The following is a 26,759-nucleotide window of genomic DNA, read 5'->3' as shown; positions in this document are numbered from 1 at the left end:
CTTCCGCTTCACACTGCTTCGGTTTGCCACGAAGCTCACCGCCTTTCTTTTATTTTCAGCTGCGTTAGCTTCACCGCCGGTCCCGAGCTTCTGCCGGCAGTCCTTCTTGAAATGACCGCGCTTACCACACTTATGGCACTTACCCTGAAACTTGAAGGGTTTCTTGGTTTTATCACCGGAGAAAGCCGCTCCTTTAGCTTCACCATCTTGGTCATTTCGTTCTTGACGCTTCATGTCTTCGGCCAGCAAACGTTGCTTCACGACTTCGATCTTCAGATCCTTTTCCGGAACGTTTTCCAGAGCGGTTACCAGTGGGTCGTAGGAATCGGGCAAAGTTTGAAACAATAGTACCACCAGATCAGCTTCGTCCACTTTCGCACCAGCCGTCTTCATCTGCCGGATGAATTCGTCGAACACCAGCAAATGCGGTCTCATCGGTTCACCTTCCTTCAGCTTCAACCGGTTGAGCTGCTTCCTGATCAGGTGTTGCGATCCGATAGACTTGGTTGCGAACGTTGCTTCTAGGGCTTCCCACATATCTTTGGCCGTCGATTTCTCACGGATGACTTCCAAACATTCGTTGGCCAGGAAACTTACGATGAGTGCCTTTGCCTTACGATCCGCCTCTTCAAACTTGACCTTGTCCGCAGGCGCTTGAGGTGCAATCTCCGTCAGGTTATTCAAAACGCCGACCGAATCCAAATGCATCTTCACTCTGAAGCTCCAATGTTGGAAATCCGGTCCGCCGTTAAACTGCGGAATTCCGCTTGCAGTATTCGCCGTGGAGCCCATAACCTTTTATAAGTTTAGGTTCAAGTTTTGGAAAAACACGTCTTTATTCTTTGAGGTTTGAGTTTGGAATGACACAATGAAAAATGTAATTGAAAAAGTGTAGGCTACTGCGACTTGAATAACGGTTGCATCGGGTTGCTTCGTCTTCATCTTCCATGTTACGTCGATAATTATTGACAACATCAACTTGAAAATTATTTTAAAAACTTATTGGAAAACCATGTTTTTCTACGTGGTCACCAACCATATGGGGCATTATGAACCACCCTACGGGGCAGTATGAGCCACCTCTTTCAATCGAATGATTTTTATTTAAAACAGTATAGAGAAGAGTTAGTGGTGAAGAGTACATTATTGGAAAGGTAATTTTATTAGCTTTGCTTGAAATTATTGATTCTAGCGGCTTATTTTTTAAGGATGCATGACACATAGTAAACAGACCATGTTATACTAGTACTAAATTGCGATACTTGGTTCAACGTATTTTCTAGCAAAGTGTTCCACTTGTAATGGTGCATAAAGATGACTATGCAGTAAAAAAATAATCTGGTATATTCAGGCAATGCATTTTTATGTTCAAAACATCGTTTGTTTTGCTTAAATCTAGGTGGCTCATTTTGCCCCGCCCCTTCATCTTTAAAATAATATATTGTTTTTCAATAATTTTATTTACGAACAAATCTAATTTCGCTCACGAATTGTTCATTATGATCAGAAGTTTCAATGCATTGGTAAAATTTACCAAAGTTTTAGATATAAGTGTCCTATAGGATTAATTAAAAACTGCCAAAATTATAAGCTTTTCATGACAAAGGACAAATTTGTACATTTTTGTAAAAATCTTGAGTGTTTAAACGAATATTCTTACGGTTTTTATTGGTTTTTATTGTGGTGGCTATTTGAAGCATCTATTAGCAGATCATAATGACACTAGACATTAAAACACTGTTTTTGGGGTCAAAACCGGGGTGGCTCATATTGCCCCCATTGCCTCTACTGGGTAACTGGGTGTTCCGTGTTGAGTAATGTTAGTGATCGTTCAGTGTGTGCAGCCTTTGGATGAACCGAAACACAGTGAACACATTTTCATCGAAAAAGTTTAGTTTTGAACGAACAGAAAAACTGCTTTTGAAGTTTTAATGATGACGATATTACGATGACGGAGCGTTGAACGCTAACACAAGATTCTCTGAACAAAATCCAGGACTCTTGAGGAAATCGTGGAGCATTTCCTAGACAAATTGCTAAGATAATTGAAAAATAAAATCCATCAAAATTAAGTCTGAAAGAAAACTCATGCATAAAATCCTTGAAAATAATCGGGCGAATCTCTCAAAAATCAGTTTACCCTTAAGGTGCTCATCTTGCCTCGCCCTACCCTACGCAACTTGTTGTGGAACTTGTTTTTTTGCACTCCTAATTACCCAACTCGGCAAGCCTCGTATAATCATCATTATGCTACTTGTACAAAGCGAAGCCATGCTGAAGGTGTCTGGATTCGATTTCCGGTCGGTCCTAGATCTTTTCGTAATATAAATTCCCTTGCCTCCCCTGGGCATAGAGAATATCATCGTACCTAACACACGATATACGAATGCGAAAATGATAACTTTGGCAAAGAAAACTCTCATTGAACACTAAGCTGAGAAGCAGGCTTTGTCCCAGTAAGGAAGTAATGTCAAAAAGAAGATTAGCTAAGTTCCATTTTAATTTTAATTCAATTTGCCCTGAATTCAGGTACACCTTGAAGAAGTGCTGCGGCGCACAGTTTTGGAAGTACTGAACTCGAGGACAAAGGTGCTGAACAGCGACCATGATGATGATGTTTCGTCGTTGGCGGGAACACGAACAAGGTCGCGTATGAAAGTGGCGCGTCGAGGCTTGTCGGTTACCAAGGGCAACGTTTTCAATTGTGGTGTTCGCTTTCTCCATATCTAACTTTTTGCCATTGCAAAGCAAGAACAATAACTTTCAATTGTACAATTCACCGGCCAAGGTATAGTTCTATCTATGCACAGCTTATAGAACGATCCTTAGTAGCTTAGCTCATTGCCTTTCCTGATGGAAGATTACATTTGAACTTTTGTGTGCTCGTAAAAACAACGTGTAGCAATTTCAATATCGACATCAACAGTGCCTAGAAGCAGTCCTCTGGAATCGGGAGAGGGTAAGTTGCCCAACCCATGGATTGATGTCCTTGGCAGTGCTGCGGTACTTTTACACATATTACCTCTTAGTAGAGCTGTACTCACATGCGAACGGAATCCGTTTGAGCCCCGCGTGATTTCCGCCTTCAACATGGATCGTTCAGTAGCAATGGATTGGCCAAGTGCGCGAGTCGCCAAAGGAGGGCTCTTCCATGCCCCCAAAACGAAGTACACCAAGGAGACTCAGGATCTGATTAAGGGTAAGTCATTTTATCGTGGTGGCCACACTCTCGTTAAAATTGAGAAAAGTAGGAAATTAATTTTGAAATGCTTCTGGTAGAAAAGAATGAAAGGTATTTACGGAGCCGAACCGACCGCAGGCTAAAAGTCTCGTAAATAAATTAATAATTAATAATGAAAAGCATGGGCGTAAATAGCCATCAGACTTGAGGGGGGCCAAGGCCCCTTCTCATGAGAGATAAAAGTCGTAAAGGATTTAGATAACTTAACAATGCTTGTTTCGATAATATTTGTGAACCGATTTTAGTGGCGCACTTTCATACAGAGGTAGATCAAAACCTAAAAATCGTCCAAAACCGACTGATCAACTTTCTTAGATACCAAATGTCACTTTTATGGAAAAATATTAAAAACTTATTTAAAAATCTATGTTTACGTTTTATATTGCCAAGATGACGTATTCAACCCAATCTTATAGATCTCGAATAGAATACAAGAATTTAAAAGCAGATTATCATCAGGATTTACTTTTCCAATTCGATTTAAACTAGATGTTTGCAATGTTATAAAACAAGATAAAGATTTAAATGTATCACTCAAGCCTTTAAAAAAATGCTTTCTAGTTTGAAAATATGAATTATTGTTGCTCAGCATTTCTGTTGCAAATGATTCATTTCTCTAAACCTCTCGAATCCAAAATTTGTACATAGGATTGAATAATACCTTTTTTGTTAGATTTAAAAACTTTAAATCCTAAAGCTGCTTGGCTACCACCATATTGAAGGATTGAAGTATTTTTTTTTGTATTCAAATAAAGCTGTCATCAGCAAAGTCGTACGATAACAGTTGTTTGAAGAAAACAGGATGGAAGGTATTTTGCTCATGGATTTATTTATATCCAATCATAGTAAGGCAGTTCGACCTTAGTGGTATAATCAAAATTTTTATAAAAACAATAGCAGTTGAAAATAAAATCCAACCTTCAACATATTTGCTATTATTTCGCTGATTGTCTTTAACAAACTTTTGCCCCATCGGTGGGGTTCGACACTTTTACGACAGACATACTTAATATAAACTTATGTTTACAGATAAAAACACTCTAATTTTTCATCAAAAAATTGCCCAAAGCCAAAAAAATCGTTTTTCGCAAAACTAGCTGAAAATGTGAAATGTTGGTGACTTTTTTCGCACGATCAGGCAAATTTCGCCAAATTTGAAGATAATATGTGAATTAGGGATAATTTGTAAATATCTCTGCTAGATTATATTTGCCACACTATGGGCCAGAAATCGATTCCAAGCAATTATGTAGTAACTAATACACCTCAAAGCACTCTTATGATGCATAAAAACGCCATTACATAAGCAAACCAAAAAAGTTTTTATCCTTATTTATTTTCATGCAATGAAAGTTTGATCAAAAATTATAATTTTTACGTCAAAAAAAAAAAACAAATAGCCATTACTTTTCCAAATCTCAATCGGTTCTTATGATATTTGTAATGAAAGTCTCTTACTTGAACACTATGGCATTTATAAGCTTTGATTTGTTTTGAGCTAGAAATCCTAAACATTCGATATCTTATCATTAATCTAGAAACAAATTTTATGTATTTTTTTACAAATAACGCAACGTCTTCTATTTACAGAAATTTTACATTAATGCATATATATTTATAACGTATAAAAACATCTCTGAACCGAATTGATGTGGTGACGGACCTGGTGTAGAACACACGTCGAGGACCTGGGGTCGAATCCTATTCTAGAGGTAGTCACTTATGATTCAAAAAGTTATAGTGGCGACTTCATTTGGAAGGAAAGTGAAGCTGTTGGTCTCGAAATGAACTAGCCCAGGGTTAAAAATCTCGTTAACAAAAACGAACAAAAATAATTGATGTAATGTCCATATAAACTACGTAAGACGCTAAAAAAATTGGCGCAAGAAAATATATTAAAAATAAATAAAATAAAGGGTCTAATTATAAACACTTATAGAAGAATTAAAAGCGTGTCTTAAAACAATCTTCAGTATGAATTAGTAGTTTACGGAACAAGTTGCAGAATGATGATTTTTACAGCACGAGTCGTAAATTTATCCTACGAGGCTTGCCGAGTAGGATAATTACGACGAGTGCTGTAAAAATCGAGTTCTGCAACGAGTTACGTACAACATTTTTTGCAATTTCGTAGAAAATCACTTGAGGGTATCAAAAATTATATCGGAATGCATTCACCATTATTTTAGAATTTCTGGAAAATTGTTGTGTAATGATTCATTACGCAACTCAAAACAGTTGTGTAATGAGAAAGCGTTGCGTAATGAATCATTACAGCACTGGTTTCAGTTGTGTAATGACTATTCCCGCCCTGCATACTTCAGTGCAGGAAAGTAGGCCGTTTCATGACAGATTGACGTGATGAAAAACAGCCTATTACGATGAGAAATTGCAAAAAAAGTTTTACGTTCATTCTACAGAAACAAATAGCAACATGGTAAATTTTCAATCTAAAAACTTCAGAAAATTGGTGTCAACATAACATTGAAAAAAATGGTTGTGACATGTATGCAAACAAAAGTTCGCTTACTGCACCATTGTTTATCTACGAGTTTTTGTTTTTGTAAAACTTCACCATAACTCTCATACATAAACATTTCCCAGTAAGTATTCGTTCTAGATAATTGATCACAAAATATCGCAGCTTCTTTTAAAATATGAAAAGACTTTGGTTTTCTAATTAACAATACCACTACAAATGGATCAAGCCAGTTCTTCTAATTCTAAAACATGCTTCAATTAATTTCAATATCGGGAAAGGCAAAAAGGAAACAGTATGGCACGTTTTAAAATTACATATTGCTATTGCCTGTCAAACAATGATTTTTGATAGTTTTTTTGAGAGAAAATCTAAATATGTTATTTTTTAATTTGTAAAAGCACCGGTATGTTAGTTACCGATTGCACATGAAAGATTGCATAAAGGTTCCATCTGAATGAATCTATAATTTTTCATTTATCGAAAGTCAGTCTTTGGTAATGGGGTAACATTGATTATGAGTAGATAAGCACATGAAAATCCACAACAAACTATTTGTTATTTCAACAACTATATAACAAATGATTCCAAATTGTAAATCTGTTTTTCGCTATGAGATTTGATACCGGATTCATGTTCTACTATAGCTAGGCCATTAAGCATACGTACCGAACTCATTATAATTTATCAAATAGTGATCGTAAAACAGATTGTTTGTGAGCGTGAGAGTGCTAGAATCTCATCATTTTTTAATATTCGAATATAAAGCCACAAATACTCTCGATTGGCACGAAAACAGCTCCGAGATGAAGTGTCACACTGATACTCCTTACTTTCGCATTCGTTTTCCTTAACTGAATAACATAATGTTTGTGATTTCGTTTTGTACGTTGCGGATCCCGCACTATCAAAGTTACCCGCATTATCAAAGATACCTCGTTTCACGATACTAAAATTTATGTGTCCATGTTGGTTATTAAAATTGTTGTGTCTATTTCGCAAAATGTGCCCTCCATAAGTGCGAAGTCGTGAATAAAAGTGCGTGATAACGTCGGATCGATTTGTTATCTTCGCCACATTTAATTTTTATTACAAACAATTGGAGTGACCACATAATGTCGATCTGAAGTAATCCAGCCCTTTTATTCAAAATCAGACACTTCAAACCCCAAATATAATGTGCGCATTACTTATGAGTAGATTAGTGATTGCACAAAACTTGTATCACAATGAGCTTGAGACCACATTAAGGCTATATAAGCCATTTACTGTTAATCATGTTATAGTGAACCCTCTTTCAAGACTTTAGCGCGTATATGCACATCAATACAGCCTATACTGCCATGTGTATCCATTTCTTGGAATTCCTATTCTTATAGTTTTTCAATAAGATAATAATAAATAAGCCGCATACTTAAAATATTACTGATTAGATTCAGAAAGAAGAATACAAAGCGTTCGTATGAGCTTTTTTGAAGTGAAAATTGAATTTTCCATTATATAAAATACGGCATACTACCATGGGCTGCACATATTGTGTGAGTGTATGTAGAAAATGATGCTTAATTTAAAACATCTAAGAATTCATTCATGTTAAAGATATGTCAAATTGGACTTTAAGCCGTTAAAAGTCATCATATTAGTGTAAATCTAATATTCTCCTATGAACCCATGTATGGGCAAGGGCCAAAAATACAAAAATCGACTTTATTCAAATTTTTGCCGATGAAAGATTTTTTAATATGCCGTAAGCTTATTTTGACTACCAAGGCTAACTTTTAGCGAAAAAAGATCGGAGGTTCATGCAAGTTCGATAATATGTGTGTTTCAGCACACCGTGTTACGCGACTATTCCTTTGGTTCTGCAGGATTTTCTGAGATTCCTTGAGAAAAAGCTTCATTTTTTTCTAGTGATCCCTTCAGTTCTGTTATCGTCAGATAGCTTCTGAAATACCACTTCAACGATACTACCTTCACAAATTTTCACAGGAATTACTCTTTACTTTGCAAAAGACTTTTTCTTTATTTTATCCAGATATTTTTTAACACATTTTCCAGGAGATCTCCCAAAAAGTCATATATAGGATGTCTTCCTAGAATATTGAAAATGTTTCATTCTAGAGTTTTCGAATTGAAATCATCCAAGGCAATGTAATTTTTGCAATTATTTTTCCAGGCATTTTCATTTAATATCATTTAATTCATCAACGATTTCTCCCAGAAAGGATATCTGTTGAGAACTCTTCTAAAAATTCGAATTGCGATTTCTCAAGTTCCTCAAGGAACTTCATTAGCATTTATTTCGAGGATAACTCCTGCTGTTCTTCCAAACATTATTTCCAAATAGTCATTTTTCAAGAAAAAATTCCATTAAGTCTTCAAAAGTTGGTTCTTTCAAGGTGTCACACCGGTAAATACTACAACAATTGTTCTAGTAATACCTTCTATAATTCCTTCAGAATCTTCAGGGATTCTGACCATTTTTTTCATGGGATTGCTCCAGAAAATTTTAATGAACATTGTAAACAGATTCGATTGATTATGGTTTTCAATAATTATTCTAGCAACTTATCAAGGAAATCCTTACTTATTTAGAGTTCACAGAAGTTTCGTCAAAAATGTTACTCTAAGATTTTTTTTTTAGAAATAGCTCCCGGTTTTTGTTTTCAAGAATTTCTCCAATAATGTCCTTAATGTTTCCCTGGAGACATTTCGGCAAGAATGCTTGAAAAAAAATTTCTGGTGACTATCTTGGGAAAAAAGAGGAGAAATCACTGAAGTAGTTTCTGAATGTATCCTTGGAAAAAAAAACTCTTCGTTGAACTTTTAAGGAAATCCTGAACGATCATTCTGAAGAAAATCTTGAGAAATTCCCAAAGGCAGCTCTGGAAAAATGACTTGCATAAGAAATTTTTCAGAAGTTCAATTAGTTATTGTTTTTCTCCAAGTACATATTTTATTCTGCGTACGATCAACTATTAGCTTAAAGATTCCATCAGGTAATCATTCAAAGATTCATTTAAATGATTTTCAAGATATTTCTTCAGATGTTTATCCTGTGATCCTTCCGTCCATTTCCCTAGCACTTCAACCAAGATTCGCGTATAAAACATCTTCGAGACATCTATTGAAGATGTTTTATACGTGAATCTTGGTTGAAGTGCTAGGGAATTCGATGGAAGGATCACAGGATAAACTTCTGAAGAATTAAGAACCATCTTGATTTTTTTTAACACTTCAGTCGTCGCGCTGTTGCATTTCTGCTCAACACTGCTGAAAAAACCTCGCTTTTCATATACAACAACAGCGTGGTGGTTCTGACGGTGGCAAACTGCGCGACGACTGGAAGGTTAAACGAATCTTTGAATGATTTCTTGATGCAATCTTTAAGCTTACATATTGAGCTCAGAGTTGCTCGCTGTCACTATCAACGCTTAAAATTTGCTGATTTGTACAGGCCGACTGCGATACAATTCGGATCAATCTATATCACATCAACATCATGCTGTCTACTCCATCACCAGTGTATTGATGGCGATAGACTATGGATATCACTGATGGGATAAGTTTAGCCTTCAATTAAGCAAATAAAAAGGAAATTTATTATTACGATATTTTCGACAGTGCTGCGGATAGATTGAAACTATAAGTTGGTCACTGGAAAACAATGATAGCATGGATAATTACCACGTGATCACTCATTCTGCAGTGATTATGATCTAGAGTGCGCCGTCGCATCACTGCTGTTGGTTGTCAAATCAAAGTGATATTGGTAGCTCGTAAGTGATATTGATAATTTTAGAGCATCAGCCATCAGCTGATATGATTGATATCAAGCAACTCTGATTCAGCTATAGTTAATCGTAAGAAAAATAATATTCTTAGAGAAAAATAATAACTAAATGATCTTCTGAAGACTTTATGATGCAATCCCTGGAGAAAATTATCAAAAAATACAAACAAATATACGAGCAGTATTACTTGTCATAATCACAGGAGGATTTTTTTTAGAAAATGTCTGATCAGATTCGCTGCGAAATCAAACTCTTATCTCTTGGTTGATTTTTGGTTTCTGTTAGATCTCATGTTGGTCTATTTTTTCAGGAGAGGTCTATTAAGTTCCTACCAGTCCTGAAGCTATAGATTCTATATGCCTAAGCTATAGATTTCAAGCTTGCATATAGACAAAAGATAATCCCTGCAGCTCCCATTAAGAGAAATTATTAAAGCAATATCAGGATGAGTTTTTGTTTAGATCCTGGTTAAATTCTCAAAGGAATCTATATAATTTTCTGGTCACATCAAAGGAATTCCAAGATGTACTGCTTCGAAACATTTGGATACTACATATTAGAAGTATCAGATCCTAAATGTTGAAATATTATGAAATCCGACGAAATTTTTTTTTTTTTTATTCAAAAATATCAAAAGAATTCCTTGAGTAATCAATTTCAAATTTCCTCAAGAATTCGAGGAAGAATCCTTGCAGATAATCCTGATGTGAATCTTAGAGGCTACTCGACTTTCTCAGGAAATTTTTCACGAATTGATATTCAGATTTTTTTTTAGTGATTTCTCCAGCAATCCTCCCCGGAACTCGTCCAAAGATATGTTCCCAAGCTATGCTTGAAACAATTTCTCAAATATTTTATACAGAAAATTCTTCAGCGCTGATACACCAGTAATTTCCACAGTGATTGCTTCTGAAAAAGTTTTCTATTAAATACTATATGGATTATGGTCATTCAAGATTTCTTGTAGAATATGCTTCATATTCTAGCAGAACAATGCAGTTTTATAGGTATTTATTTGTTTTTGATTTTTTTAAAGTTTTCCGCGTTTTTTGCTGCTGAAGATTCCAGGATTTCTCATTAGGTTCCTCCAAAAATTGTCTAGATATTTTTTCATGGATGTCCCTATCATATCATCCAAGGATTGTTCCAGCAGACTCGTTTGAAGATTTCTCTATGAATTGATCATTACGTGATTTACCTAAATTTTGCATGAATTCCACAAAAGGTTCATTTAGGCGTTCATCAGGAAATTTTGCAGCTATTATTTTATTATTTCCAACTTTTAGTGTAAAAAATCTGCTTCTCAGCGTAGTGTTCTTATGAGCACTTCCACAGTTATGAGAGCTTTCTTTGCCAAAGTTGCCATTTTCGCATTCGTATATTGTGTGGCAGGTATTTGCCCAGGGAAGTCAAGGAAATTTCCATTACGAAAAGATCCTGGACCGACCGGGATTCGAACCCACACACCTTCAACATGGCTTTGCTTTGTAGCCGCGGACTCTAACCACTCGGCTAAGGAAGGCCTAAGATTATTAACCTTCTAATACCCAAATTTTCATTTTCGATCTAAATATCATTATTAGTTATCTAAAATCGTTCTGAACACGTTTTGTGAAATAATTTATTTTTATTCGCAAATTTATGAATTTTGGTATTTGATTTTTATAATTTTTATTTTTGAACATTCCTATCTTTTTCATTTTTTTTTTGAAGACTCTTCTAGTTACTGATTTTTGTTAATAATAAAAATTCAAGTTTTTCTAGTATTTTTAAAAATATTTTTCTCTAGTATTTTTTTTATTTTCCATGTAATTTACGGAAAAAACGGAAATTATTTCAATACCACCAAGCTCTTCTTCTGTGATAGGTTTATCGTGGAAAAATATAGCAGGTACAATTTTACGTTAAATGAACTCCAGGCATTTGTAGGTTATATAAGAATACAATTTTTCGAACAATTTAAAAAAATACAAGAGTTTAAAAATTCATAAAAAACTTTTCTTATATGCGTGTTATGAGTCAAGGTTTAAGCCAAAAATAAAATCATTTTGATTTCCGAGCTAAGAAAAAATACACAAAATTCCAAAGTGTACCCCGTCTAAAGGTGTGGTTGGGTATTAGAGGGTTAGGAAAATCCAGGTTTTCGATCAATGTAAAGAATATTCTAAGATCTGCTCAAGTTGTATAAATTTCTTCAGAGATTCCTGGCAGTGCTGTTCAAATTTTTATCCAGATTTTTTATTTATACTCCCAATAATTTTTGAAAACCTTTCTTGGCTATTCACTTGGGGAATTATTGAAGAAATTTTAAAAACAATTTCAGGATAAATTCCTAGAAGAGTTCCTTGCGGATTTTCGGAAAGAATGTCGGTGAAAGCTGTGGAGTAATTCCTGAAGATATCCCTAATTAAAATCTTGAAGAGATTTCAAATGATTATTTCGAAGGAAGTGCCAAGGAATCGTAACTGGATGAATTCAATATCAGCAAGAATTTAAGAGAATATTCTATTTTTTTTAATTTATCTTCGAATTAATCGCAAAAATAATTTAGAGGAATTTTGGCAGACATATTATACAAAAATCATGAAGGAACTTCAAGGATAATAGTAGATACTATTTAAATTTTTGGGTTGGGAAAAATGCACGAATTTCAAATTTGATTCTCTGTGGCCACCCTATTTTATAATTCTATCATATTCAGAACCTTGACTTAATTAATTACTACGATTTCCATCTCCAGTTTTGATGGAGGAAGCAAAACTGACCATCCTGCAGCGCAATAAAATCAACTACCATCTGCGCACCGGAGAACCGCTTCCGCCTCCGAAGGAGCCCAAGTTTGAGCAGGAATACAACAACTTCCTCCCGATGGCCATTGCCAGGAAGAATATTAAAAAACGGTCGCTGTCGACGATTATCGAAAGTGGCGCATTCGACGTGGAGAAATATGTACCCAAGGATGGCAAAGAACCGGTGGAAAAGTCCAAGCTGAAACTGCAAGAACGGATGGCGGGGTGCAAGATATTTCCCGACAACGGCCGTAAACGGATGCTGCGTCGTTCGAGCGATACCGATGTGGACTATACGGAAACAGATCGCGAAACGGAGCGTAAGTACTAAATGATTCGCTTACAGTATCGGACATATAAAATGCGCCAAAGCCGTTTTCCCATGAAAATGGTCAATTTCAGATGGGGGAGTCCATATGGCACAAGGTAATTTGGTATAGAGCCATTGGGCCTACCTATTTTAAACACTGAGTGGCCATTTGACATAACTATTGCCATTAATCTTTCTTCGTCGTTACGTCCCAGCTGGGACAGAGCCTGATTCTCAGTTTAGTGTTCAATGAGCACTTCCACAGTTTTTAACTCAGAGCTTTCTTTGCCAAAGTTGCCATTTTTGCATTCGTATATCGTATGGCAGGTACAATGATACTCTATGCCCAGGGAAGTCAAGGAAATTTCCATTAAGAAAAGATCCTGGACCGACCGGGAATCGCACCCAGATACCTTCAGCATGTCTTTGCTTTGTAGACACGTACTCTAACTACTTGTCTAAGAAAGGCCCTTATTCTATGAGATTTTCTATATACATGGCACTGTTATGTGAGTATAGGCAGTAGAGTGGCGACGGTCGAAAAACTCGAGTGACAGAGCCGTGTCGAGCAAATTTTTTGGTCGACAGTGACTCTAGTCGAGTCATTTTGATCGACTCGACTTATAAAATAGACCCCTAAATTTTGACCAAAAATGCACCTTGCCAAAAAGTGTTTGGTGTCTTTATTGTCTTCATTGAGTGATAAATAGCAAATGCGCTGGAGACACTATGATGATTTTACTCTTAGTTTTTCGGCTATCATCATTTATTAAGTTTCAAAATTCAACCTATCTGTAACATTTGAGTCTAGAGTTTGAATACAAATATTTCAACAATTCTCAATAATAGTTTGTCACAGAAAAATTAAAATATTCGATTGAGAAACGTCGGAGATAAAGCTATCTGAAGATAATCATTCTGTATGGGAAAATGGCCTTGGTGCATTTTACTGTACCTTGTTTGACAAACTGCTAAAAACTATTCCATTTAAATTTAGTGCTGGAGGAAATCAATGAACGTGTGGAATGGTTGGCAGAGATGGAAGCCCTCGGGGAAGGAAAGAAGCACCGTCAAGTAATCCACGCGCAGATCGCCGAACGTCTCAACGAACTCAAACGATTGGAACGGGAGCAGTCGAAGGAAGACTCGGTGGATAGGAAATAAGGGGTTTGTCCAAATTTGCACAATTTAGCAACGGATGTTCGGCATTAGAGTCAATAGCAGCACCGGATTCCAATAAACCTTTCAGCTGTTTTAATGAATTCCAAAAAAATCATATTACTTATTCTAGGGAAAATTACACAATGTTGCAAGCTTACAGTGGGTCGGAGGAAACTGATTTCCTGATTGCCCCTCGAGTGGTTCCCTCGTTGACCAGAGAAGCAAAGTGCCCAAATGCGAATCAACAGTATAGTCCTCGGAGCGATCGCCGTTTATCCCTGTGCCGCTTTGGCCTTATTTTTCACCTTTTTGATTTTCTTCAGACCGTCCATGCTGGATTTTAGCACTTTCGAGTAGGATTCCATAAACTTTGCCACTTCGTCGTGCCGGACGACGGTCGACAGCTTTTTCGAGCGCGATCGGGCTCTTATCAAACACTGGTACTCGGCGGGTTTCGGCAGCGGCGGCTTGCCATCGCGGGGCTTTGGTCGGTCGTGACCATCGTCTGGAACGAAGGAAGAGAAGTGTTTTTGTAGAACGGTGGTTTGGTTAGGGTTTACTTGAACATTTGACGGGACTGAAAAGGGGTATTATTCAAAGTATCTTAACACCTTCTTCCACACATTATTTGAGGAATAGGGTAACGACTGTTTATTTAGTTCTTAAACGCTAACAGTTGGCGCCAGCGGCAAAAAGTACAGACAATAACCTATCGAACATCATGTCTCTCAATGATTAATAAAGAATTTTTTGAAGAAATCCTGCAGGAATTCATAGAGGTATTCCTGAAAACCATCCTGTAACGAATGATCTCACATACATCCTTGTATTGATGTGTACGTTTGAAATGCACATATCAAATGCGAGAGCACCAAACGCGGTAAGATTTTTAATAAGGAAGGCGAAATCAAAGATTGATTTTCTTTGCTAGGTTGGTGATGAAATACATCATGGTTGCTAAGTATCCTTTGGTTACTTTGTGTTACCGCATTTGAAGCTCAATTAGACTGGATTTGCACGCCAAACGCAAACAGCAATACAGGAATCCATTAACTACAGTAGTCAGTAGTGATATTTGCCCTTTACTGATTCGCCAGATTTGCTGGTATGTCTTGTCTCAATTTGTCAATTCCGGAATTCTTCCAAACACTTTCAAATTCTCCCGAAACTCATTTTTTCTGAAGATGCTACTACTGATTCCCCAAGTTTTTTCTTTAGGAAATACTTTTAGGTAACCTTTTGGAGTTAAAAATGTTTCATTTGTCTATACTTTTTTTGTGGAATAAAATCTAATCCAATCAAATTTACTAAAAGTAGTTTTATTTATTATTTTTTAATGCATTGTATGCCATCATGTAATCATCTTTATAATCAATAAGGTGCAGATGAATCGAAGCCAAACTTCAAACTTTCAAGAGCACAAATCTGGAGAACGGAGCACCCGTTTGAGCTGAAAACTTAATCGATTGGTCACCACCAGCTAGTGACCAATCGATTACTTTTCCAACTTAAACGGATGTTTGGTTCTCAAGATTTGTGCTTGTGCTTGAAGTTTGGCTTCGATTCATCTTCACCTTAAATACAAATTTCAAAATTTGATTTGACTAAATATCAATGATGTAGTGTGAAAGAAATTCTTTAGGAATTCTTTAGTCAAGAATTCACATCGCATTTCGCAGAAGACATCTTCAGCAGCACTTCAAAAAATCTTGCAGGTTTACTCCAAATACTTGATTTGTCTACCTGACATCACCCAACCATTCCTCTGACTATATCAAGAGAAATTTTTCGGATTTGTTTCCATTTGTCCCTTCAGAAATACTTTACCCATAAGGGTCTATTTTGTAAATCGAGCAGATTTATGTGACTCGTCTTTGGTCACTGTCGATCAAAGTAAGCATGCATATTTCAGATGTCACCCATCGACTCCTGTTGGCTTCGCCGACGATATCACCCTAGTGGTCTATGGTGAATCGATGGAGGAAGTAGAGTTGACAGCAGCGCACTCTATTTCCCTGGTTGAGGAATGGATGAAATCTAGGAAACTAGGACTGGCCCGTCACAAGACTGAGGTGGTGGTGGTCAACAACCGCAAGTCCGAGCAACGGGCGCTTATCTCGGTAGGTGATTGCACCATAGAGTCCAAACGATCCCTTAGGCATCTTGGGGTAATGATCGATGACAAGCTGAGCTTCGCTAGCCACGTTGAATATGCCTGTAAAAGGGCATCTACGGCTATAGCGGCGCTTTCGAGGATGATGTCTAACAGCTCTGCTGTAATTGCCAGCAAACGCAAGCTGCTGGCAAGCGTGGCGCTATCCATACTAAGGTATGGAGGACCAATCTGGTCAAAAGCGCTTAGAACAAGAAGAAACCTAAAGCGGTTGGAAAGCACGTACAGGATAATGTGCTTAAGAGTAGCAAGTGCATACCGGACGGTATCTAAAGAGGCCGTGTGCATCATAGCCGGGATGACGCCCATCGGGCTCATCATCAAGGAAGATGTTCAATGCTTCAACCAAAGGGGTACCAGAGGAGTCCGCGACACGTGTAAAGAGGAAACGCTCAGAAGCTGGCAGCAGGAATGGGATAACTCCACTAAGGGTAGATGGACCCATCGGCTAATACCAAATGTGTCAGATTGGTATGGTAGAAGGCATGGGGAAGTGAACTTCCACCTGACGCAGTTTCTGTCAGGACATGGTTGCTATAGACAGTACCTGCATAGGTTCGGGCACTCAGAATCTCCTGCGTGCCCCAATTGTGCTGGTGTAGAGGAAACAGCGGAGCATGTCGTGTTCGATTGCCCCCGTTTCACTGTTGTGAGAGGTCGCATGCTCACTACATGCGGAGGGGACACGTCCCCCGACAATATTATAGAGAGAATGTGTGCGGATGCCGAGTGCTGGAATGCAGTAACTACGGCTGTCACTCACATTATGTTAGAATTGCAGCGTCTATGGCGCGCCGACCAAGAGTTGGCTGCAGAGGATTAGCCCTGCCGAGGCTGGTCCCTTGTAACATTGTTTAAGTCGGCTAGGAGAAGCAGTTTGCCTAGGCTACTTCTGCTACACGTGTTGTGCTATATGCACTGGTCCCTTCCCGAAGAAATACCGTAAGGTGGTTCCGGGGAGATGAGGGTCTGAGTCCAAGGGTCATGTCGATGCACTGTTCACCACTTGAGCAATTCTAAATGAATTGCTCATGCACAGTGCATAGGCTGGTTTTAGCGGGTCGTCGTTGGTGCGTCATCCCCGCATTCCCTGAGTTATCTTCTCAGGGGATCTGTTTGCAGATTTCCCCCTTGTAAAAAACAAACAAAAACCCATCGACTCCCATAGTAATCCAGTCACATAGAGTGACAACTGTCGATAAACTCGAGTGACAGAGCCAAGTCGAGCGTTTTTGGTCGGCAGTGACTCCAGTCGAGTTGTTTTAGATCGACTCGACTTATAAAATAGGGCCCTAAAAAACGACGTCCAAACGATTTATTGATTTCGTCAAACGATTATTGATTTCTAGACCCCCTCAATATATCCCATTGGAAGTACTTTCAAAGCAATCCCTGAAGGAGTTCCTAAAGACATACTGAAAGGAATTGCTGCATTAATTTCTTTTTAAAAATCCTCGGAGGATTTTCTAGTAGCTTATTGAAGTAATTCCTGAAGAAATCCCAGGAGGGATACCTTATAGGGGTCCTTAAAGGATATCAGGAGATTCTCTAGAAGAATCCTCGAAGGATTACCTGGAGGAATCTCTCAAAAAATTGCAAGTGGAAACTCTAAAGGAGTTCCTGGTGAAATCCTTTGGAGGAAGTTTTGGTGAATTCTTTTGCAGTATTTCTTTGAAATCCCTGAAGGCTTCCTAATGGAATCTTTGGAGGAATTCTTGGTAGAACTCCGTGATGAATTCCTTGTTGAATCCTTGGAGAAATTTCTGATAAAAGTTCTAGAGAAAATCGTGTAGGCATCCAGGAAGCAATCCCTGGAAGAATGCTTGGATTAATTGCTGTAGGATTTTCTGAAGAAATCCAAGGAAAATTACTAGAAGAATCACTAGAAGATTTTTGATAGGGGGAATTCCATGTGAAATTTTAGATGGAAACCCTGCAATCTGCTAAGGAATTATCCCTGGTGGATTTATTGGTGGAATGTTTTAGGGAAGCATTGGCCCTGGGCTTGGGATTATATTTTCCAGGGAGCGATGAATTTTGATAATTGATCGCTATTGTTAGTAGTTTTGATTAGATGTTGGGTGAATTTCAAAGCAATGGCAACCTATTTACTACAAAATTATCTTATGTCCTAAAGATTCTGGTTAAACTACTGTACTTTGCAGTTGGGCTGCACTAGGCTATCACTCATCAAAATTACTTTCAATTCGGGAAAATATAATTTCAAGCTAGCGAGATGATTACGAACTGAGGGTGGGATAGAAGCACAATCAGACCCTTGAATGTACAATGTGGGATAGTAATTGGGAATGCCATTGACGGTTTGTAATCTTCTACGAGGTTTTCGAAACCCATCAGGGCGCGTGCACCGGGTTGCGGATAGGAGCAAAGGGAGATCAATAGTATCTACTTAAAATAATAAGCCGTTCCATGATTAGGTAATGTTTAGCGATCTTCCATGGTGTTCTAGTACTATAAAATTCTTTACTCACTGGGAATTCTGGCCTTGATTATATCAATAGTGATAAAAACATAAAATAAAACCTTATACTTAATAAGTACAATGTAGCTTTAATGTAGTAATAAATGAAATAAAATCAATTTTCTATACTTGACAAGGTTTTGAATACAATCAATGAGTGAAAGAACTATCTATTAGAAAAGCCACATCAGCTAAGGCTATACATATACAAATGTTGGTCATAGAGTCATGGCGAGCATTCGGTATGTATTTCTATGACTGATTCTTATCTTTCTTATCTACTAGGGGCACTAGAAGACCACGCGGACAATTTCGAAACAAATTATTTTTATACATCAGTCTTACGATCTGAAAGGCTCAGCTATGCTGTAGTCATTTTATAAGCTATTCATTACTACGGTTTAATTGTTTATAATTTTAACAAAACTACATAATTAACTCATTACTAATCACTGTTCCTATATTTTCTCTTTCTCTCCCTCTTATCTGTTGCATGATTATGAGCATCACTAATATAATGCATGAGCATGCACAATAAGAATAATTCCAGGATTGAAAGCAGTACATGGATACCTGGATAGAATAGCTTCGAAAAGGGTGCTCAAAATAGAACATTTCTGATCAGGGAAGTATTATTATCAAGGGTAAGTAAAATTTTTCTATTATTAACTCCTAGATCACACAAACAAATGAACTAATAATATCAAATATTCGGATATAAATCAGCATCGTCAATCAGTGCAAAACAGATAAAGTTAGTAAAGTTACCACCATCGATTGAATTGCGCTCTTTACAGTAATGTTCAATTAGTATCAAAATCTCCTGAAGCGTCGCATCGTGCCATCAGCAGCCCTTAGCATCACTCTCATATTGTTATTATTTTGTTGTTTATAAAATTTCTAGAAAGCGATCAGCATATTCTTTCTTACTTTATTTATTTATTTATTCAACTTTCATTCATCTGACGCAACATTGGTCTTAATGAAAACCTTAACTAATTAAACTACAAAACTTAAATCACGTATGAAAAACAAACATTAATGAACAATTGAATAACATTTAACGCCTCTGACACAATTGAAATCTAAAACTATCACAAGACACATTAAAATCGAAAAGATCAAATACTGCATTAAAAGAAGAGCACATATATCTAACAGGATCATATTGACCGTACTGGGCATTACGCGCACCAAGCTGAAGAAAATCACGTTGTCGAAGTCTTCTTTCTGGTGCGTACAAATTGATTTCCTGAAGAATCGGTGGAGAATCGATTGCACCCTTCAATATTTTAGCGACAAAAATTGCTTGAGCATTAAAACGTCTTCGTTCCAATGTGACTAGCCCAAGAAGGCGACAGCGATCTTCATATGAGGGCAGGTTCAATGGGTCGAGCCATGGAAGACCACGGAGGGCGAACTTCACAAACTTCTTTTGTACTGCTCCCATACGCGTAATCCAATTTGCATGATGAGGGCACCACACCACGACGCTGAATTCCAAAATAGGACGAACAAGTGAGCAAAATAATGAGCGTAGGCAAGTTGGGTCGCGAAATTCGTCAGAGATCTTGAAAATGAACCCAAGCTGTTTATTGGCTCTACTGATAATGTCGTTGTAGTGAGTGCGAAACGTAAGAGCACTATCTAGAGTAACGCCCAAATCTCGAACTTGTTCCACTCGCTGAAGAAGATGGCCATCAAGATGGTAATCGAAGATTATTGGTTTGAGCTTCCGATGAAATGAAATCACCAGACATTTACCAATACTTAGTGTGAGGTTGTTTCGTATGCACCACGTTTGAAAACAACTCAGCCGACTCTGTAGTTCCATGCATTCGATGAGAGATTTGATCACCATGTAAATTTTAACATCATCTGCATAAAAGACCCGACATCCTGGCGGAAGGATCATCGCAATTTCGTTGATAAAAATAACAAAGAGCAGAGGCCCGAGGTTGCCTGAGAGGTTGCTGAATTTCATCGATTTTTCTGATCCAATCTTCACGTAAAGTTCCCGATTCGTGAGGTAGGATTTGAACCAGCAGACGAAAGGTGCTGACATTCCAATTTTCTCCAGTCTGCCTAACAAAATGGCTAGATCCACCCGATCAAATGCAGCTTTCAGGTCGGTATATACAGCGTCAATTTGATTACCGGAATCCATGTTCCGTAGGCAGTCAGAAACGAAGCTCACCAAATTAGTAGAGACAGATCGTCTGGGGAAAAAACCGTGTTGATCCGGTGAAATGTAGTTTTTGCAACTGGCGAATAACGCGTCGTTGATAATAATCTCAAAAACTTTTGATGTAGCGCATAATGAGGTGATACCTCGGTAGTTCTCGATGTTTGTTTTATCCCCTTTTTTATAGACAGGGAATATTTCTGATAACTTCCAAGCCGTGGGAAATTTACGTTGCTGCAAGGAGGCATTGTATAGTAGCGGTTTGACAAATGCATTAAAACATTTCTTCAGGATGCAAGATGGGATCTGATCCGAGCCAGCAGAATAGGAAAATTTCAGCTTATCAATGGCGTCCTTGACGTTGATTTCAGATATTCTGAACATATTGAAATCGATAACGTCTCTTGGCGTGTTGGTGAGTGCTTCAGTGACATGTGATTCGAATGCGGAATCGGTGTTAAATGTGTGCTTGAAGTGGTTGGCAAACAAGTTGCACTTATGCAGCACCGTAGAAGCGGTTTCACTTTCAAGATGCATTTCAGCAGGTAGACCATTTTCTTTCCTCTTGGTTTTTACAAAAGACCAGAACTGCTTTGGGTTGCGGCGAAGATTATCTTGAGTGCGTAATACATACCGTTTATACAGCAAACGATTGTAAAGCCTGTATCGGTTGCTAGCATAGTTGAACAATCGTTTCTGGGAAGGACATCGCGATCTACTGTACTTTCGAAGAGCCTTTGCTCTCAGACTCTTCAATTTGCGCAAATGAGGGTCGGACCATATTGGTTTACAGGGAGGTCTTCCAATAGGAACATTATCAGCAATTATCCATTTCACAACGTCGGTGTAGTATTCCACTGAATCATCAATGTCGGTAGCATTCTCAAGGAATTCCCAGTTGGCTGCGGCAATTGCATCATTCAACGCTTCGTAATCCGCTCGCCGGAAGTCCAGGTTAGGCGATTCCGGAATATCTTCGAAAATAATTGGTTTGATCAACTTGATCGACACTTCTAGAGCAGGATGAACAGGTTCTAGTGCAACCAGTGGTTCAATAGCTTCAGAAACAGAACAGATTTCTAAACCTGGTTCATTGGTTAGCACCAGGTCAAGTAGTTTTCCATTGCGATTGATTACAGTGTTGATTTGTGTCAATCCATGTAAACTAAAACCATCCAAAAGAATTGAGCAAGGTTCGTTGACGTTGGATTTTTGAGCATCGATTAAGGGATAATTGCATAAGTGCGTGGACCACACGATGCCGGATTGATTATAGTCGCCAAATTGAAGAAAAATGTCTGCAGACTTCAATGTGGAAGCAACCAAAGCAATAGATCGTACATGAGCTTCAATGTCCATACAGTTTGACTTTCGGTTTGGTGGAAGGTACAGTACTCCTACTATAATGTTTCTTCCTGGAGTTTTAATTCTAATCCATAACTGCTCCAGTGTTTCGCAGATAGGAGACGGGTCAATGCTGCATGATAAACGCGTAGAAACAGCAATTAAGACGCCTCCTCCTCGAGATTTTGCACTTGTACAATGGCCGATCTATTTGGAATTTTAATAAGTCAAATCAAACTTCAAAACTCACATTAAATTGCTTTCAACACATTTACATTTAGCAGCATTAATCGCATTACTGTGTCAAGTCTTCTCCGTTTCTCTATACCCTACCCCAACCCTTCTTATCCTTTCCGATGGTGTTCGAGCGGTCCGCATAGACTATTACGGCCATTACCTATCCCTTCCCCCGGCTTTGGATTGACTTGCGCTCTCATTGCCCCACCAAACGCTGCAAAATGAAAATGGAATGTTTTAGGGAAGCATTGGAAGAATCTGTACAAAATTTACTAGTAAGAATCGCAGCCTCCTTCATGGTGGAATTCTGATGGAACTCCTGATGGAATTTAAGGAGGATGCCATTGAAAAAAGTCCTGGTAAAATCTCTAAGGGAATTTCTGGCGATGAATTCCTTGAGGAATCCTTGGAGAAGTTGCTAAAAGAATTTATGATGTAATTCCTGGAGTAATTCTTGATGAAATTGTTGGAATCGTTAGATGCATTTCTAAATGAATCTTTGCAGAAATCTCTAGAGGAATCCTTGAAGGCAGCCTTGGAGTAAGCCCCGAAGAATTAATGAAGAAATCACTTGAGGATTTTTTAAGATTGATCTTTGGACGAATCAGTGGAGAAAATCCTAAATAATTTGTAAAGGAATCTTTGCAGGAATGCACGTGAGTCGCTTCCAGCCCGCCGCTTCATTTTGTGCGACCCACGAAGAGTTTAAAGATTCTACTCATATCTGGCCCCTTTGTTGCTTTAGACACTTGATGTTTGAACATTCCAAGGCTGGTTATTGAAACTTTAGATTCTTCAATTGTAAGCTATTTTATTTGAAAGATTACATTTTTTTTATCCTCCTAAATTTGCTTGATTTTTCGAATGGTCAAAAACGTTCTATAAAAAAAAAGGTTGTGGTACTTTTCTCCAAATGTAAGTTCTACGAATGTCGTTTCCCTGAATAGCTCATTTTTCCGATGAGATATTGGCGTTCATAATTGTCATACCTTCAGGTCATACATTTCAGGTTGGTCAAAATACCGGTCATCTTATATGCACCCTTCTCAATTTGATTGGCGGTTTCTTCAAATTTCACCATCCTCAGCATTATTGACAGTAGTTTAGCGTTTAGTCGAAAATGACCTATGTTGAACAATATTGTGACAGAATCCTAGAAGGATTTCACAGAATGCTAGCCATTACTGTCAACGAATCCGGTATAGTCCATTTTACGAGACGTTTTTGAACAGCTGATCGCTAATTTTATGAATGAAATTTTGACAAAAGGCGGTGTCGTAACTAGTGAAAGTAACAGCAATATCAACAGTGTTGTCATTACGAAATGTTCATGAACAATCCCTACTAAATTCCTTACAGAAATCTGAGTAGAACATACTTCTCCAGGTTCTAGATTTTTAATAAGATTAGATTAGTGTTCTGATGGAATTGCAAAGATAATTTTCACAGAATCCTACGCTAGATTATCTCAATGCAGAACTTCAACCTAAGAAAACTTTGGCCAGGATTTTGAAACTATACTAGATGAGATTCTGTCAGAATCTCACGAAAATTTTTGATGCCTAGTATTCTGAGAATCGTTTATTTAAAATTTTGGACAACATTCTCACAGGATTCAGGGTAGAATTGTTAGTAGAACCCTGGTATAGATTCAGACTTAGCCGTTAGCACAATTCTCTCAGATTCTTCGGTAAAATTATCACAGAAACCAATATTTGCTTTCAAAATATTTTTTTAATATTACCTTAATATTTCATTCCATCGACATTTTTTAAAAATAGGCCCGCCTCATAATATTGTTTTTGTGATTTGGCTCACAATACAAAAAGGTTCGGCAGGATCGGAAAACCAGAGGTAAACTCTGGCATAATCCCTAATTTTAATAGTAATTTCTGTGGAAATTACTGGAGGTAGTAGCGTTAGAGTGCTGAAGGATTTCCTTGTCAAATTCTAGAGAAATACCTCTAAGCATCCTTTGGGAAAATGCTGGAGGAATTTCTTGACAAATTTATGAGAGAATTAATGGATGAACTTCTGCTCCTCCAGAAAAAAATCTCTGGAGAAACCACTAGAAGAACTTCTAAAGCTTTTCCTCTAGGAATTTGAGAAATCCGATTCTGTGAAACGGTCGTGTAAGAATCTCTAAAGGTACATCTGGAGCCTCTTTAATAATGCACCAGGATCCAATGCTATGACCAGAAGAGACCATTCGTTGAAAAAGTATATTTAGAGACATTAATATACTGACCAAGATTCTAAAAAGCGATTTGCTATCAGGCTCTTTTCACGTCTATCTACAGAGTTTGATCAATAAATGATTCGGTATGGCTTACGTTTCAATTTCGACCCGGAACCCCGAAGGAACCTTCACTAAATTACTCAATTAAATCTATAGGAACTTACATCGCTTGATCGTCACTGTGAAGGAGGAATCGCTCCGGGCCGACTGGGAAAGCAGTGTGAGTTGTGTCAGGAACTGAAAACCAATAAAAGGCCAAATTAGAAATTCTTTTCCCCCTTTCATCACATCGGATCCGATACTCACTTCTTCATTGCTGAGCAGCACCATTTTCAGTGTGAATTTTTCGCTCTAGCGGAACCGCAAGGCCCAAACAATACTGCAGGTTAAAACGGTACGGTTTTCCGGACCACAAAAGTGTGGCCGTCGGAAAATTGTCGGGAAACTTCCGGCGGAAAATTGAATTTAAACGGTGGAAAACGCGACCCCGAGACCGATTTTGTATTATTTTGACAGACTTTCGGACCGATTTGACAGCACTGAGTTTACGTGTCATGCACGCGGCGAGCTTCGGGAGCTTCGTGCTTTCGGCCGACGGATGACAGACAGAGCCGACACGGTGGGTTTGAAATATTTTTTCTTGCGTAAATTAAACATACGGAATAGGGTGGAGCGTAATTTTTTTCATTTCTATGCTATCGATTCGTCACTATGGACACGGTCTTCTTTTATTGTCGACTTTCTTTTTCTTTTCCGCTGTAAATGCGGGCCGTGTTTACATAAAATAACATCCGGACCAACATCCAGTGAATGAATGTTCATCGGATGAACATTGAGTGGATGAATGTGCAGCGAAATTGTTCATATTTTGTAAACACGGCACGCAGTAATGTTTTTTTTTCCTGCTGGAAGTTGCGGCGTGACGTCATCGTAGATTAGTTCATTCACTGTGTACAACGAGGGGAGCGACACTCCCAGATCATCGCTTAGATGCACGTTTGGATTAAATCCGAATTTTTAGATCAGTGTATTAGGTATTCTAGATTTGACGTGCTTCATACGCTGACATCTTCTGCTGAACGATGCGCGTAGATTGATGAGATGAAAGGAGATTCAATAATGATGTTGATGATGGGGAGCGTACTGATTCAGGTCTTTGTAAACATCAGTAACAGTTGTAATTTTCATTGTTGTTACTTTCAATTCTGATATAAATCAAGCTATGTGAAAAAAATGTGAGCCTTTGCGTAAAAGTAAGTAACAGCTAGCTATAGCTATAGCTATATATTTGTTTCCAGAACGGAAAGCAGAATGCTTACTTCTGCGAAATTGTAGTGATCATCATTGAAATAATTAAATAATTTAATTGATTTAATCTTCAAAAAGCAGCTCGTTAACACTGCAACTTTACTATCCTGGTCATCCGATAATTTAGGGCAGTGTATCGATGCATTTTCCTCGCGAATGATAATTTACGCATCTTCGCGATTCAACAATGCGCTATAAAATTTAGTAATTACTCGCATAACTTCCCGGATAAAAAATACAATATAAAGTATTGAAACAGTGCCATTCAATATATTGGAAAAACAATACAGTATATTGTAAACTGACAATACAATTACAGTACAATATATTGTTTTGAACAGTTCACAGTATTGTATATGAGATTTTGCCAATATAATGTATGGGTGGTTAAGTATCGTAACAATACAAATATAGATATTTTCTCACATATAAATTTTTAAAACACAATACGATATATTGTTCATGTATTGTCTTGATTACACATTCGTGTATTGTTGTACAATACGAAAACAATTCAACGAACTGTATTTCAATTAGTGGTGAAAAGCATAGAATATGTATTTTGAATGGATTGTCCCCCAACTTACCGGATATTCGTGCCAACAGTAGTAAAATAATTTAACTCCTATATAAGTAAAGATATTTATCATGGTTGCATTCGTCGTTACAGCTAATGTCAAGTGAGTTCTACAAAACTACTTATTTTTACTTTTTGAATATTTTTCACCCAACATTTCTTGCTTTCTGAACTTGTTTTGTTTACTTCTTTCAGAGAAGCTACACAGAAAAAAGCAACAGTTGTTTTACGCGAAAATAGGAATTTGACCAAAATTGTAAGGTATAAAACCAATTAAAAACAATACAATGTTCTGTTACAGTATATTATATTGTTTTTGAATTGTATATCCAAACAAGAATAATATTGCTTCGACATTCAATTACAATACGCTGTATTGTATCCAATACGTTATATTGTACATTAATGGTTTATTCCATTCACTGAATGATACGTTTTTA

General features: G+C 37.6%; 2 protein-coding genes across 3 annotated transcripts; one reads left to right on the top strand and one right to left on the bottom strand.

Moving 5' to 3' along the window:
* The first annotated feature begins 2,536 nt into the window (after positions 1 to 2,536).
* On the top strand, positions 2,537 to 13,875 carry LOC5568806 (UPF0193 protein EVG1 homolog). Of its 2 annotated transcripts, none has more exons than XM_001658119.2 (4): positions 2,537 to 2,959; positions 3,033 to 3,199; positions 12,255 to 12,623; positions 13,611 to 13,875. In XM_001658119.2, exons 2-4 carry the CDS (start codon positions 3,091 to 3,093, stop codon positions 13,775 to 13,777), a joined length of 645 nt encoding a protein of 214 aa, XP_001658169.1. In that variant the 5' UTR covers positions 2,537 to 2,959; positions 3,033 to 3,090; the 3' UTR covers positions 13,778 to 13,875. The 2 variants fall into 2 exon arrangements, with proteins under 2 accessions (XP_001658169.1, XP_021701321.1); XM_021845629.1 differs by having other exon boundaries at positions 2,539 to 2,959; positions 3,030 to 3,199.
* LOC5568807 (signal recognition particle 14 kDa protein) lies at positions 13,845 to 24,985 on the bottom strand. Its single transcript, XM_001658118.2, has 3 exons — positions 24,741 to 24,985; positions 24,599 to 24,671; positions 13,845 to 14,279 (listed from the first exon to the last, which is right to left on the bottom strand). Exons 1-3 carry the CDS (start codon positions 24,762 to 24,764, stop codon positions 14,047 to 14,049), a joined length of 330 nt encoding a protein of 109 aa, XP_001658168.2. The 5' UTR covers positions 24,765 to 24,985; the 3' UTR covers positions 13,845 to 14,046.
* Positions 24,986 to 26,759: the final 1,774 nt, after the last annotated feature.

Source organism: Aedes aegypti, chromosome 2 (assembly GCF_002204515.2).
Source record: "Aedes aegypti strain LVP_AGWG chromosome 2, AaegL5.0 Primary Assembly, whole genome shotgun sequence".
Classification (NCBI taxonomy): Eukaryota; Metazoa; Arthropoda; class Insecta; order Diptera; family Culicidae; genus Aedes; species Aedes aegypti.
Note: the sequence above shows the minus strand (reverse complement) of the source record. Positions and strands in the feature narration are given on the sequence as shown.